General features: G+C 32.2%; 1 protein-coding gene across 2 annotated transcripts in view; it reads right to left on the reverse strand.

Annotated features, from left to right (window-relative positions):
- Positions 1–17632, reverse strand: part of Sprt (PDZ domain-containing protein sprite) — a 121930-nt gene that overhangs the window by 46048 nt on the left and 58250 nt on the right. Inside the window, exons 1-2 of one of the 2 annotated variants that reach the window (XM_076800005.1) lie at positions 16539–16567; positions 2600–2680 (exon numbers count right to left, since the gene is read on the reverse strand). In XM_076800005.1, the coding sequence (XP_076656120.1) occupies positions 2600–2629 (30 nt within the window). In that variant the 5' untranslated portion in view covers positions 2630–2680; positions 16539–16567. Of the gene's footprint in view, positions 1–2599; positions 2681–16538; positions 16568–17632 lie in introns of those variants that run through there. The other variant, XM_076800003.1, reaches the window with a different exon arrangement.

The following is a 17632-nucleotide window of genomic DNA, read 5'->3' on the forward strand; positions in this document are numbered from 1 at the left end:
GCTAAAGAATAACTACCGAAAAGCTGACAGAACGTATCTACATTCTATATTGTAATGAAAAATCTATTAACACTTTGACTGCCAAACTAGAAACCTCAAAAATTCCATAAAATCAAAGTAAGTTATTTAATGAAATAAAAATTGAAAAAATTAAATGTGTGATATTGAGTAGTCCTCCAAGTTTGTTGTGTTTTACAGATCCTAATCTTTGGTACAATGAAACTAATTAATTATTAAGTTAAACGTCTCTTACTTTATAAGTAAACTCCATTAGACTTTCTTAATTTTTAATGATCTAAAGTCATTACTTAGGTAATGATCTTTGTATATCTGTTCCAGTAAAATAGTTAACGTTCTTTTTAATACTATTTTTTCCAAATGGTACGAAACATCTTACACTATTTTTATTGGAAAAATTCCTAGATCAATTTCTAATGAAAGAGAGATGTCTTTCTGTGAACTGATACGTAACAGTATACAGCACGCCTCACAGTGCGGACAAATCGCCTGTTTTCGGCACTTTTCGTAGTTCGGTTATTAATGCATATATAGAGGAAATTTTTTACAGACAATTATATTTACCAATATAGTTTATAATTTTAACAAAAAAAAATTTATTATTAAAAATTAACAAATTTATTTTTAAAAACTAACAAGTTTAGAACAAAATTAATAATAAATGAACCATATGTAAAATTAACAATAATAAACTTAAACAAATTATAATACTAGTGAATAAAATGAATAAACTCAACAAAATGCTATCCGAGCATGCTGCTGCTGCTTCGCTATCCGAGTCATTCTCAGTACTTTGATTGCGACTCAAAATCATTGACTCTCGTGATTTTGCACATTTCGATCTATCCTTACATTCTTATTACTTTTTCAATAGTTATAAAACATATATTAAAAATACATAAAAATGATTGACATATAATTATTGCAAAATTGTATTATGCATAAAAATGGTTATTCTATGATTATTATTAACAATTTCCATCCTAATACGCATGTTTTGCAAAAGAAATGTATTTCATATCGTGATATACACGAATATTGAACTTTCCTAGTAAATTCCCCACTGTAACTGTGGCGAACAAATGGCAAAATTTTTTACAACCAAATTTGTTCACAAATGTATACTTATTGTTCACAGAAAACTGTATACTTATTCACAGAAAATGAAATTTAACAATATAACTAATACATTTAAAAAGAAAATAACAAATTCTCCACGATAGATGCTAAAGGAAAGGTATGGACACTTCTTAAAAAGTTTATAAAATTGAGAGTCGCAAAAAGTGGCAGACAAAACTATGAAATTTTTAAACTATAATAAGTAATGTATCCGAATATGCATAAATCTCAGGACATGTTTTGCCGTTTTTGTTTTATGTTTATTAGAAGTTTTATATGCAATTAACAAATAAAACCACCGTTGAAAATTTGTACAAAAAATAAATCTACTTTATTAAATGTATAAAGAATGCATATTCCTTGGTAAGAACTTTCCATTACACAGAATTATTATTGCACACTCATTTACAGTTAATATAACATTTTTCGATTTTTGGCACTTTAGAGAGTGCCTCCATGGCCAAATTTTTATACAAAAATCTAAATTTGGTTACTAATGCGTATGCAATGGTAATTAATCACAAAAAATTAAATTTAACAATAAAATTAATAAGTTGAAAAAAAAGAAATTATTTTTATGCATAAAAAAATTGTTAAATGATTTTTAAATGAACAATAATATGCATTTCCTGTTAATAAAGAGTTCTGCCAAAGGAAATTTTCGTGCATCGTCAAATAAAAATGTAGTGAGATGTGCCGTGACTTGTCCGCACTGCGGGCCTGAGCAATTGGTGTTCCGAGAGTCGGTGACGTAGAATCACCCCCCCCCCCCTCTCTATCACGCTCTGATCGCCCATCTGGCGTGCCGTGCATAATCGCCAGATCAAGACTTGTTCCCTCACTATAATTTCCCCTTCTACCGCGCTATTCCCCACGCTTCCGCTGCAGCTCGGTCCCGTGACGCGGTTCGTCTCTGTCGTGCATACACCGATACTGGCAGAGAGTGGGTAACTTTTTCCCCTCAATTTGTGCTCCCCTTCCCCCTTGCAGCGACACTGGCCACGACAAGCCGACTGGCACCAGCGCGAGAGGGGAATACGTGCTCGTCGTAAGGCATGTAAGGTCGGAGCGCGATAGTGGGGGTAGCCGATCTACGCCATTGACTTTCGGAGTACTAAGTGCCTAGGCTTGCTAAACAATTTCTAACATTAAAATTAATGGACACACTGTAGAATTTGTATTTTCCGTACGAATTTTTGTCATAAAATCCACGAATTCACAGAATTCTTCCTTCGTAAGAATGCGAAGGAAGTCCGATGAAGTTATTCGAAACTGTGGTGGCCAAACGTTCTTCCAGGACCACGAGTGTATATCCACGCATATTTCTCGTATACGCATACGTTTAAGCGTAAAAGAGTACGGTTTCAAGGTAAAACGTACAATTTTATCGCGATGAATTCTAAGTGTGAGAAAGTTTTGTTTCCGTTATGCGTCAAGTACGTTACGAATACTTTTTCCTTACCTTCGCTTCCAAGGTCTCCAGTTGCGCCATTCTGGGTTCTAAAAGTTGCTGCGGTGAACCAGCGCCAGTATGTAGAGCAGTCTAAAACAAACGAGCAATAAAAATTATATAGCTGTATGTGTGTTTTACGTGTGTTTTTTTAAATTTAAAAACGTTGATACTTTTTGGATCCACTGTACGTGTGCACACTAGGGTGGCTCTTATTTACTGTTGACGAAACTTTTGTTTACGTCCTCCCCCCAGGATTGTTTCACTTAATAAAAAAAAATCTATGCAGTTTGAGCTCGATCGGATAACGAGAAAACGTGCCCCCCGGTCCTCAAACATTAAAGTAATTAATTGAATGCTCATAAAATTGTTTTCCCCGAATACCATCTGAATTATTGACTGTATCGAAAAATATGTTGCACATAACCTGTATATCTGGATAGGCTGCGTCTTTTATGTCCTATTACTTTTTGTCATATAGCAAACAGTTTTCATAAAAAATTAATAAAAATGACGGAACAAAATAAAAAAATTTGTTCTGAAATTTCAAAACTGCAGTGTGTTTTCATTATATTTTGTTACTAAACATTAACGAAAAATGTGTATTTTTTTTAACTCGCGGAACTTATTTTTTATTAAATCAGTTCGCTCTAAATTTTTTCGAAAACCGTTAGTTTTATGAAAAATTGCAATACGTCATAAAAGACGCAGCATATCCAGATCTACAGGTCTTGTCGAACATGTTTTTCGATACAGTCAATAATTTAGAAGATATTCGAGAAAAACGAGTTTATGAGCATTCAATTAATTATTTTAATGTTTAAGGTCTCGGGGGCGCGTATTCCCGTCATCCGCGGGAGTTCAAACTTTGCACAGATTATTTTATTAATTGGAACAATCCTGGGGGGGGGGGGGAGCAAAAACAAAATTCAAAAGTCGAAAATAAGAGCCATCCCAGTGTACACATATGAAGCAGTTAATTGTGTGTTTAGCTTCGAACAAATTATAATATTATAGTTAATGAAGTGTAGACACAACTAGAAAAGTAGTATGTGTTTATTAAAAAAAAAATCTTTCGCTTTCTTCTATTGTACTGTTTTAAACTCGTTTGTTGTACTACATACTGTACATTTTCTCAGAATTGAAGGTGGAAAGTATAATATATTTTTGTAATGCTTCTGATTCTGAGCATGCTACGAAAGTAGCACGTTTCTCATGTAAATATAACTAGATGGCTATCTTACGGTAACAATGTTGTCTAATATCTAAGGAGGACAGTGTTTACAAATATGGCCTCCTGCTTTGACCTTTGTTTTACGGACAAGAAAAGGACATGGACAAGGATACTTCACGAAATAAAAATAATTTAAAACACATCTTGATGGTACTCCAAAACCTATTAACTGAAGACACCATTTGAAGGAAATTGAGTATGCAATTTAAAAAACTGAAGATGATCTTTATATTTCGTTGAAAATCTGAAGGATAGTGGAAAATGAATGTCTCTTTTGTGTACTTTTAACTCTATAGAATTTTAGCTGACGTTAAGGTTAGTTTAGCGATTTAGTTTACTATGATTTCGCAGTATCTATAGAAAATTTAACCTGTTAATTATTTCTGTCGAGTATACTCGTCATGAAAAGACGCATTTTTTGTCTAATGACGAGTATACTCGTCACGTAGGAAGAAAATTTGAATTTTCTATTAAATAAAATTTAAAAGAATGACAAAAAAAGCACAAAAATAATGCTGGCTAAAAATAATTAGGCATACAAGTGCACGTTCTTAAAATAAAGCTAAACAGTTAACAGGTTAAGAAATGAGCTTGTGCAATAACAGAGAAAAAAGTTTTCTAATGTCTAATCCTGATAATTTGGACTATGATTTTGTTACTGTCTAACAGATTAAAGATAATTTGATATATTTTGCAATACAGATAGTAAAAAATGATACGTCATTTTTATATTTAAAAATTTCCATTACTGCAAAATGTAAACGATATTTTTGCGTAAAACAATTGATGATACTTGTGTTTGTAAAATAAGTTAAAAAACAAATAACAATAGAATGTAGTAATTGTAATGTGAGTTTGGAGAAAATGTCAAATGTAATTTCAAACATTTGTAGCGTAATTAATGGTTTAATCAATTGCTATTCAACAAGTATATAATATATGTATATGTGTTCGAATATAATTAACAATACAGAAGATACAGATACAGTCAAACTTTTGAAATAGATGCTTTTATTATGAGCTATTGAGAATCACAATAATTAATTATACAAATCAAATAAATATGGACGATCTAACCTATAGGCGACTTTTGTGACTGTTGGAACAAAGTATTCTAAATGTAATACAAAATCTTTATTGTAGAATAAATGTTGCGTGTATGGAAATATTAATAAGGAGGTGTTTGATATTTTGAAGGCTATCTATACAGATACATGATACCATAATCAGTATTTAAAAAATATTATCTCCTTTGCCTATCAAGAGTATATGAAAATAAAATGCGTGCTTCAAGTGTGCAACAACATGCACTTGAGATTTACGCTTTAATAAGACTATAAGTTATAGAAAGTTGAAAAAGTAATTGTACTGTCTGTTGCATAATATTCTTATAATGTAACATGAAATATACGTTATTGCGTGCACTCGGCATGCATATTCCACTCTTTTCAAGTAAGACTAACTAAATTAGACACGTAGTCCGCTTGTCGTATCCGGTTTGGCAACCGCAACGGAAGTAGTTATACATTCTTGTATATAATTTATATAAGTTTCATAACAGCACTTGTTTACTTTTCTTGAATATCTAAAATAATACTTCTCCACTATCCATATGATTTAAAAATGTTAAAAAAATTTTAATTATATGGGTACATATTTAATTTTAATACTTAATTCCGGTTTTATTACATTTATTGTGGAGATAGTGTTGTTCTTGTAGTATCATTAATATAAATACATTAATACACTCAGTAATATTCGGTCAGTTTTAAAAGAACGATAACTTTTTCAAGAATGGACCACAAGACTTGAATTTTTTTCCGAACTTAGAACAATTAGTTTACTACACGATACGAAAAAGCAATTTCTAAAAAATTGGTCGAAAGTCCATGAAAAAAAAAAAGTAAAAAAGGCACTTTTTAACATTCTTTTATGTGGGCCTACATTGAAAGTTTAAAAATTCATTTTGTAGATTTCCATCAGTTATGTTAGTAAACTAATTCTTCTAACTTCTCAACAAAATTTAAATCATTTGGTATATATAATAACTTTAAAATAACTTTAAAAAAGGTTATTGTCTTTATAGAAATGTCCAAATATTACTGTAAGTGACTGTGTGCATGTTTCGATTACAACTAAAATAATTTTAAATAATCTTTCAAGCATAGACAATAATCGTTTTTTAATAAATCAATATTTACATGTTCCTTTTATTGCAGTATCATGTTTAAAAAATTATCAAACATTTAGTTATTTATTCTCATACTTATCCGTATTCATTCATATTCTTATACTTAATATCAATTGTAATGATGATGAATGACATCAATATATAGCGAACAATATTAACATTTATTATTATGAATAAAATGTGTTGTATTGCTGTATATAAAATCAATGACAATTGATAGAAGAAATCGTAGATGGAATGCGTACTGTCGTTCTTGGAATACGAAAGTCATATAACATACGTGAAAGTGGTAAAACGAAAACTGCCAGTTTCAAGAGATCATCCTTTCCATCGGACATTTCATTTCACGTGGTTAGTCGCGGATTTCCTGTTCCGACCTAGCAGCTTTCTGCTTCAGCCTTTGTGGTCCCACGAAGTAACATGTGTTTCTTCAAACAACAATGATCATCTGAATGCTGTGTATCCACTAACAATAATTAAGGGACAATATTGTTTGCTCCATTTTCACTTTTTTCCTCCCATAAATTCATTTTTTACATTAAATATTGATTACACAATGGTTGAGTGAACACTGTGCTCAGTAACAATAATTACAGGGGCAATATTGTTTGCTTTATTTTTCATTTTTTCCTTCCATAGAATCATCTTTTACATTAAATATTGACCAAACAATGGTTGAGTGAATACTGTGTCTACTAATAATAATTACAGGGGCATTATGGTTTGCTCTATTTTTACTTTCCATCTTTTACTTTTTACTTTCCATAGAATTACTTTTTACATTAAATATTGGTTAAACAATGGTTGTGTAACTACTGTGTCCACACCCAATAGTTACAGGTGCAATATTGTTTGCTCTATTTTTACTTTTTACTTTCTATAGAATTATTTCTTACATTAAATTATTGGCTGTGTAAGTACTGTGTCCACTAACTATTTTTACTTCGTTCTTTCCGTAGAATTGTTTGTCACATTAAATATTACGTTTAATAAATTTAATAAATTGTTCTAATAAATCCTATTTCTTATTAAACGTTAGAAACATTATTTTATGTCAGATAGATTAAGCAATAATCTTTAAAAAGAAATATGAGCAATAAGATTTATCAGAGAAATTATTTGTAAAACGCAAAACGAAGGAATTTGGCAATTACTTTTAAACCAACTGATTAGGTGTGTGTAAAAGTTTTTTTTTCTCAACCCCCTAATAAAATTATTTTCAATCGAAATATTTTCCCGCCGTTTTGTGATTTTGTAAGGTTGGTCTTGATCTTTCCAAAACACCATTTATTATTATTTAATTCTGCACATAAATGTATTTTATGATTAATAAGTATAAGTAAAAAAGAGGCTAAAGCTTCTGCATAGGCCTAATAATGTTGCACAATAAGGATGTAACAAATTAGCTTTATGCAATAAATAAAGTCATGATGTTAGATATAATTTTGAAGTAGAAAATGGATATTCTCACTTATTATGGGCTAGGGTAAGGAACCCAATTACTGTGAGGGTACCAATTACTGTGCTCATATTAATTATACTTATTTTTAAAGCATACTGAATGTTAAAAACGAGATATTAAAATCTGTTAATATATATGTTATGTATATATCTCTTTAATATTCATTATGCTTTACAAATAAGTATAATTAGTATAGGCACAGTAATGGGATTCCTATTACCCTATTTTAAGAAATTATAAAGTAAATCGTCGATTCTGGTATTTTGTAGTGAAATTGCCAATGGAATCGACAAAGGTTAGCCACGGTTCAATGAACACGAACTTAACGTGCATGTACATGTATGTACTCAGGATGTCGAAGGATATGCGGCACAACTACGCAGGATGCTGGATTCCACGCAAAAATACGTTGAAAAAGGAATAAAACTTTTTTGTTTAGGCTTCAGTTTTAAAAAAATCATGACGGGATCTCCATTCAATACGTATACGTACATACAGGGTGACTCAAAAATGTTGTATTTTTCGAGGAAGGAATGATTTCTGAGGTCATATGAAGGACGGTTTTATATTACATTTTTAAGTTTGTACATTATTTTTCCGAATATAAAAATGTTTAATATTACATAAGACGCCTACAGAAAGGTAAAGAGACATCGAAAAATTGGATTCTGATTTTCTTAAACGACGATGCAATTTATAAAAAATTCTGAAAAAAATTAAGAACAATGTTTTCAATAATATCTCATTACTGAATTTTTATAAAACTGGTATCTCCAAAATTTCAATATGAAATATGCATTTTCTTCAATATAAAAACTTCAATATAAAATCGGCAATTTTATGCTTCCGGATTTTTTGAAAAATCGATTTTGAAACCAAAAAGTTTGAAATAATTCACTGTCACGTGTGCTATTAGATAGAATGTTCATGAATTTTTCGTAATTTTTTGTGGAGTCAGAAGAAATGGAGCATAATTCATTAAACCGTGCTCACCCTATAACTACCCTTGTGGTGGGGGTACCGACTTGAAACTTGTCACAGTGGGGTTTCTTTCTAAAAATCAATTTGGTTTGTAATGATTAATTTTTATTCGAGAACTTTTTTGTAGCTTCAATAGTTTTGAAATAATTTGTTCTAGATATTTAGCTGGAATATATTGTAAACGAAAATATATTTTCATATACAACATACTTCCTCGCATTCTTGCATTTTCTCCCCGTTTCCTATTCGAAGCTTCAATGAAATTTTTATTGTATTAGTTTTTTGAGTTGAAAGTATCGCAAATGTTACAGCACACCGAGAAAGGTCAAAGAGCAGTATAATTGCTTTCGTAGTCTCAAATTGTATCGGAGTTGAGATCTCCGATAGGAAATTTGCAGTACAGTATGGGTGTGCTGTGTTACCATGAAGCAATGTATATGAATGAATCGACAGTATTGTATATGAACGCACTAGTGAAAGGCCAAAGATTTTCCATCGATGAGCAATGAATGAAGAAAGCGGTGCTTGTTTGGTTTATCGTTTATACAAAACCATTTTTTAAATCTGCGGTACAGTACGACACAAATCTTAGGAAAATAAGAGATTATTTCATAAAAATGTGAAAGTGTTCGTGTTATTTTACTAACCATACATATAAAATTATCCCTACGAATTATTAATTTTGAATATAATCTGCAGGTTTTGTATCATTGCATATTCATTTACATCTGTGATAAGTATTTCTATATGAATTAATTTATTGTGATACTTTCATAATTATTCATTGCTTTCACTCATATAATAATAGTTGTAAAATCAGCTTGATTCTTGTTAATAAAAAATAGTGAATATGCATCAAACTAATCTTATTTTAGTGAGGCATTGAAATTCGAAAGAAGTCAGAACTAGTTAACAAAAAATAAAGGTTGAAAATGTAAAAATATCATCTCAAAGAATGTTGTTTATTTTCGGTTTGTTTATGGTTTTTCTGTACTGTCCATAATAAATAATATGTTAATTCTCTCAGAAGGGGTGACAAAGAGAATCAGGTTTTCCCGTAATTTCTCTTATCTCTTCAATTGAAAATTCTGAAAAAATCAGTCATATTTTAGCTATTAGAATGCACATCTATGAATCTTTTTAGAATTTTCAATTGAAGAGATAAGAGAAGTTACGGAAAACCCGAATTTTCTTTGACACCCCATTACTACCCCCAATGTCGATATATAGGGTTGAAAATTGGCACAAAGCATTTTCTTTGGATAAGCTATAGAATGGCCTATTGCAAAGTCATTTTGATTTGGGGTCACATTTAACCTCCTTATTCGGCTATACCATTTCTTATAACATTGATTTTTCAATGATGTGGCAAAAGAAAGACACTTTTTGCGTGAGCGTTGACTACTGCATAATAATTCATTTATGCAGTATGTTCCTGTTAGCGTACTGTAGCATGCTCTGCCGAAGATATTTCTGCTGAAATGACTTTCTAAGTTTCCTCTATTTCTAATTACTTATGTCTTGTTATTCTTGTCAATTCCGCCCTGCAGCCTATTGTTCCACTACCTTCACGGCATGATAAAATTCATGTTTCCTGCATTGTCATTGTATTTTTTATTATTAGTAGAATTCGTACTGCCGGCCTCAGTTATTGAAACCTTACAAATTGGTATCAAATCTTATATAAACGTAGCTAAAACATTATTATCGCCGTGCAATAATTCGGTAATTATTCAACTTTTTTATCATCTGATCAATCAGTTATAACAGTCACAAGTTCGTGCTATTTATACTGATCTCCTATATCTGTCTCACAAAGTTACGCAGTTTTGGCTTTATTATTCAGTGAATTCATTAATGACATATTCGAAGCTGTTGTGAAAAATCAATTTTTGTTCTATGATGATGGTTTACATTAAATATATCAATTTATTAAAAATATGAATAACTCGGGGATACTGCAAAATGATTTCTTACAGATTTTAGTTACTATGTTTTAACCATACAATATTTTATTCAAATTTATTATTAAAATATACAATTATATTAAATTATAAATCATATATTTTCAATATAAAATAAATCTTGTTACATGAGAGTGTTACTTGTTACATCTTGTTTCATATGAGAGTTTTTTGGCATATGGTTGGCAAAAATTTAAGGGATGATTTTCCATGAAAATATAAACCCAGATATCACGGAGACGACTCGCATGTCTTCCGAACGGCTTCCGTGCGTCTCCTGAACGTCTTGTGTTACAAAAGGGAACGTCTTTAAGACGTCTTAATGACGTTCATAAATGTTAATTAAAATAAAATCAAATGAACATATGAAATGGGTCGTGCGAAAAGAGAGAGGGAGCGAAAACACAACTCACGAGAGAAACGAGTTTGAAATAAAGCAATAAATAGAAAGACCAAATGTGGAATTGACATAAAAAGCGAACGGAGGAAAGTCTCAAATTTCATTTGTAACATAAATATTTAATGAACTTAGCACATACAAATTTCAAATATACAAAAAAATTACTCCATTGTTTATAGTAATACGAAAAAATGTTTCAAGAAGAAATTGTTTGGTTCAGTGGGGCAATTATTGTGACGGTGAAGTTTTTTCTTCTCCAGGACATATTTTCCGATATTTCAAGGTTACCGTAATTTTTTTTTAGTGGAACGACATATTTTGATTAGCGTAACATAAAGTCGTAAATAAGTTGTTCCATTAAAAAAAAACGAGTATAATAATTGCCACACTGAAGCAAACATTTTTTCGTGTTACTAAAAATAACGGTGATATTTTCGATGAAAGTGTTAGGTGCCTCATCCTGGATATAAAATATGTAAAATAAAATAACATTATATTACGTAGTATGGTATTCGTTAAAACAGTTCAAAGATATTTCATGTGATTTTGGACAATTAGGACAATTTGTTGTAGTCTTTTTCAGTCTGTTCCAGCTAATCGCTCTGTTCACGCTCTTACACTCCAACTATCGGCTTTGGGCCCCACGAGAAACTCAACCGATTCTTGCTGGGCGACGAACGTGTTAAGCCACATTTGTATTTATCGAGGCGTCGGTGTTTTTGCGACTTTCAGGCACTTTAGCCTCTTCTGCACTTTAAGTACAGCAACACTTCGAGTAGCAACCAGAAAAACTGTATCCTTAAAAAAATGAACGAAAATTAAGAAACGTTATAGCACTGAAACAAATATAGCAGAAGGGCATAAGCAAAAAAACTAACGGTAACAAATAATAGTAATGAAAATACTTACTTGTCTAAATAATATGTAAATAACGACGTGCAATAACGATGTGAAATTGCGCTGTCCAAAGTCCTCAGTTCACAACACTGACGACTCACAACACTAAGAACGCTAGTTCAGACACGGCGGAACCGCGTGAAAATTGATAGTTGTTCAAAAAGAGGCGGAGACCGTGCGGATATACAGAAGAGAGGTCGAAGCGATTCATGCTGGCACACATCTTAAACGCGCGTAGTTCGTCAAACAACTGAACGCTCCCATAAGAACCATAGTAAATAGAACCGCGCGGATACAGCGCCGATTTTGTTTCCTGCGGTCCAATGGCGGCAGCCGTGCGGATCGTTGGTCCAGGTGTGAACGAATATGGAGACGATAATGTAAATAAGCTCCGCGCGTTTTCAACTGCACGGATAGGTTTCAACGACTATGAAGACGTTAACCCTTAAATGCACGAGTGGGGTCCGCAAAGGACCCCAGTGTTGGATTTTGTGTTAACATTTTTAGCCGCGCCATTTTTAGTTTACAGAAAGTTTACAGAAATAAATTGTTGCTGTAATCAAAGTTAGCAAGGAATTAGGTAAGTGGGGTCCTCAATGGACCCCATGTATGCATTCATGTTCCTAATATTTAGTTTACCTATGCACTTAAGGGTTAATGTAACTAAGCACCGCGCGGTTTCCGCCCTGTCTGAATTAGGCCTAACGAAATCGCTCGAAAGTTAAATGAAACACGGTCCTAAACGGTTCTAGGGTAAGTGAAGAGAATTCCTGCCCCACTCTGTGACCAGGTCCCTTGAGAATATGTGGTCCTTATTATTTTAAGAGAGGCCATAGAAAAATTCTTTAACTTTCGAAGCATGTGTCAACGAATGCGCCCCATCGGTTCTCGGTACAACTTCGAGTTGCCAGCAATCGTCTGGACCAATTGTCTATAGATATATGTATGTACATATATTCTGTACATTTTCAGCATAAATATAATTTATGCAGGGTGTTTCACCTAACTCGCGCATCTAAAATATCTCGCTTGTTTTTTATAATAGAAAAAAATGTCAGAGGAAAACATTGCTTGGTTCAAGGTTATGTTTTTTGAGATGTCAAGGTCGTCGAAGTTTTTTTAAATGGAATGATGTATTTTTAGTATCGCTATATGATAGCTAAGGTCGAGACGAATCCAACTACCTGTAACATTATGACCTTCACGTGACCTTGATTATGAAAAATTCATGAAAATATGGCATTTGATGTAAATAGTGAAATAACGATGACAGAATAAATAATGAAAGAAAATTTATTTCAGCAAGTGTCCAAAATGATGTCCATTAACTTCAATACATCTATGTAACAGATTAATGAACGATGATTCTGTGAACGTCATAATAGAAATGTTCATTTCTTTGTATATGCAGCAATGCCATGTACAAAAAGCAACGCGATTCTCAAGTCGTTGCCATGAAGTTCCTGAAATAAGCAAATTGAGTATTTTAGGACGTTGCAATATTCAGGACACATTTGCTTCTTCTCCAGTAGCAGGCTTTGATCGTTTTCTGTTCAGTGATTTAATACTCCCTGTTTTACAAAACAATTGAACTATGCGGTCAAACCTTTGTCGCGATGGATGATTTCCTCAGGGTATCTTTCTGCGTACAGTAGAGATGCTCGAACTGAGTTACTTTTAGCCTCGCCATAAACTAAAATCATTTCTATCTTTTCTGCATCACTGTACACCATCGTTTCAGAGAAGTAACGTTATTTTTCATAATTGAATAAATCCCGATGAATTTTTTAAACGTACTGATTAGAGGCACCAGAAGGAGAAGAATTTGTATCAGTGTTTACAATTTATTGTAAGAGTGTTTACAATCATTAGTTAAGGTCCAAGAATATTTCTTGAAAACCTAGGGGGATCATGTCATCGTTATTTCACTATTTACATCAAGTGCCCTACTTTTATGAATGTTTCGTACTCAAGGTCAAGCGAAGGTCATAATATTACAGGCCCTTGGATTTGTCTTGACCTCGGCTATCATATAACGATAATAAAAATATGCCATTCCATTTAAAAAAACTTCGATGACCTTGAAATCTAAAAAAATATAACCTTGAACAATTTTTTTTCCTATCATAATATTTGCCTCTCCGAACCAACTAATGTTTTCCTTTGACATTTTTTTCCATCATAAAAAACAAGCAAGATATTTTAGAGGCTCGTGTTAGGTGAGACGACCTGCATACATCTAAACATAAAAAAATATATATATATATATATATATATATATATATATTTACCTATGTACCTAGTCCAAGTGTTTGTAATAAATGAAATTTATTTTCTTTTGTCATTCCAAGGAATAGCAAAATTAAGAAACGGTATTTTAGTCATTGTACAGTAAAATAGCCATTATCATAACATCTCTAAAAAATTCAAGTTATTTAGTCTTCAAAAAGACGTCTTTAAGACGTGTGAAATAAGACGTCGTTTTTATGTCTGAATTAAGTCGTCGTTTTTATGTCTGAAATAAAACGTCGTTTTTATGTCTGAAATAAAACGTCGTTTTTACGTCTTAAATAAAACGTATCGAAAAAGACGTCTCTAAGACGTTTCAGACTTAAAATGAACGTAAAAAAGACGTCTTTAGGACGTTTCAGACTTAAAATAAACATAGAAAAGACGTCTTTAAGACGTCGCGTGTTATTTGGGAAATATAATACAAAATTGTAGATTAAATAGACTGTTGCATTTTTTCTGTATTTTGCTTATTAAAAACCTGTTCGGTCTATTAACGTATAGTAAAAATGATTTCGGTAACTAAATGCAGAGGCAGATACGTTACTAATGCACAGTCATTTTTTCAATACCAGGAATGGTAAGGCACAGTTCATTCAACAGGAAGTATAAGAAAATGCACGCTGAAAAGTGCACGTGTGCGAACACGTGCACAATAATAGACATTATTGAATTGTTTCAGTTCATCTTGGTGAGAAGCTAATATCCATGTTGACTATTGAAGTCGTTTTTCCATATTTTCAATTAATTTGATTTAATACTAGTTCATTTGATATATTACACCATTTTGGTATGACGGCATCGTATTGGAAATGTGTTCACTTTACTTTTTATAAATAATGTATTAAGAAATGTTTATCATTTGAAATTCAATTTTTTTCGATTCTTTCTTAGATTAGAGTTAGAAATGCAGTAAGAAATACAGTAAAATGAGTATGGTGAAAATTTATGTTAAAATTTTTCATTGAAGAGAAACATTCGGATTCAGATGTACTTCCAAGAATAAGAATAATTGTTTTTTGTTCTGTATCTCTATTTTACGACTTTAGAAAACGAAAGTTTAGTTATTTATTCAGAATTCAATTAGTACACTTTTATTAGTAACAATAATTATTGAGATTTCTACCAACATAATTCGTACATGCAACCTTAAACATCTACATACATAATACATACCTATATAAACTAAAGCAATACTTATTCATTCAAATTGTGTTATACCCGTCCCAATGTTCACTTATAGTATGAAAGGATAAATAGTTAATTTTAATAAAAGTCTAGTGAAATTGAAAAGTATTATCTCATAATGATATGCTCTATTTTTGTATGTATTGACTTGCAAAATTGTTATAAGTTACAGCTTTCCTTAGCTTTAATTAAAAAAAAAAACATAATATGAACATGACAAGCATAACAAGAAAATTATTTTACTGAGACCAAAGTATCTGTGCCGTGCGGGAAATATTGCGTTCGCAGTGTACACGGAAGAAGATTGAAAACACTCTACATTATAATCCCAATGCACTAGCCAACAAATAAATGGCTGCCAATTAAGTACCTGTTAGTAAAGCGTCTTACAGTGATCGATTACTTTAAAAAATGAGACAAAAATCAATATCGCTCAAGAACTCACTTACGGAGCACATACGAACTCACACCTTTGCGTACGGCTTTTAGTCTATGTCTATAGAACTCAACAAACCGCAAGAAGCCGCAGCTGTTTTTAAATTTTGCAGTTGCAGTAATGAATATTGTATTATATGCTATAAAAAAAATTCATTCGGAAACGTTCCAAAGAAAATATGTAACAATATTTAAACTATCGGATTTATTGTAAATTATATCTGTTGTTTAAATAATTAATGGATTATTGTAATATTTTAGACCCATGTTTTCGGTTTTTGAAAAATTTTTGAACATGTTCAGTTCGGTGGAGGAAAAGAGTAATCTTGAAAATTTGAGTACTTTTCTATTATCCTAATTATTTCAGTTATAAATAAAAATAAAGAAAAGAAACTTATCAATTTTACGTATTAGATATTAATAAATCAAATTACCAAACAATTTCCATTTTTTAAACAATTTCTTTTCATTTTTGTTCCATTTTTCGAGGAAATCGACCACTGTGCGTCTTGCTCACATGCAATACTTACACGTCGCATACTAAAAAATATACTATACTATATTGGTATATTTATTTTTCTGCATCCCATGCATGTCGAAAAATTATTAGTTTAGCATTGTTGTTAATTTATTAAAAAGAAAGCAACAAACTTTGACTTGGTTTCAGTATCTTGCAAATAACACAGAAAATCATTATTTTATAACAAATGAATTCATGTTAATTGTACTACACTACTTCACAGTACGGACATTTCTGTGTTGCTAATTACGGCAAAGGCGCCGCATACACTGACGGCTGACAATATCGCATAAGGAACTGAAACTATAAAAGATGGAGAAGAAAATTCGGACTCAACAATTTATTCCAATCTACAGAGGAAAACGAAGAACACGAAGAAGTTTTAGATACCTGGAAGACGAATATCTGCTACTCGGGACGCATAAGGCGAATGGCGTGTGACTGCGGCACGGCCAAGAAATTGCATGAGAAGTCCGATTGTAGAGCTCGTGAGAATTACGATTTCTCGACGTGCTCGGAAATTCTCACGACTATACGCGCATCATCCGTGTGAGACACTTCCTGTGTATGCACGGCGATATTCGAGTGTGCGGGTACATCGACCCTTTCACGACGTGGCGTCAAGATTGAAAATTCATTATGGAATCGGTTGAACTCGGTGACCGGTGTCAACCGGTCACCAGTATTGAAACGAGAACCGTAAGATTAATGAGTTTGCAATAGAAATCGAACGGACTACAGGGTGTCCCAAAAATGTTGAACTTCCTTGAGAGGAGTGATTCCTGAGGTCATTTGAAGTAACTTTTTCCTTTGTGGAAATGTTCTCAGCGGTTTCGTTAAAGAGTTATTACCGAAAAATACGGACCAATCAGGGCGCGGCAACAGATACCGCTAAGCGTGGCGTTGTGATTGGCCTAGCAGGAATCCGTCCGCTGTCGCCGCGCCCTGATTGGTCCGTGTTTTTCGTTAATAACTCCATTTATTACCACATTTTTGGGACACCCTGTCTATTTTCGGAATTGAGCCGCTCAAATTCAAAAGTAATGCAAAAGTGGTGTAAGTCAATATTTGTCTATTTAGTTGAACACAAAATGCCAACAAATCAAATAATTGTAATATGATTTCAATGCGGCTTGCATAAGACAAACATAACATCCTTCGATATTATTATGTTTTACAGAACTTTTACTTAATTCCTTATTAGCCAATCACCTCCCCATGCCCCTTAGCACCTCTTTGATTTACACCATTTTTTGTATTAACACTTTGATAGCCGTGTCATCCATACATGGGTGACGGAATTATTTGGCTATGTAGGAACATGAATTTTTATGTTAATATATTCACCTATGATTCTAAATTTCAATGAGATAAATAAGATAAATTTCATATAGCACCAATTTGTTTATATGAGATGAACTCATGAAAAAAATGAGGTAAAAAATTTAATAACAATGATTAAAAAATAATTAGCGAACACATAT

Source organism: Halictus rubicundus, chromosome 14 (assembly GCF_050948215.1).
Source record: "Halictus rubicundus isolate RS-2024b chromosome 14, iyHalRubi1_principal, whole genome shotgun sequence".
Classification (NCBI taxonomy): domain Eukaryota; kingdom Metazoa; phylum Arthropoda; class Insecta; order Hymenoptera; family Halictidae; genus Halictus; species Halictus rubicundus.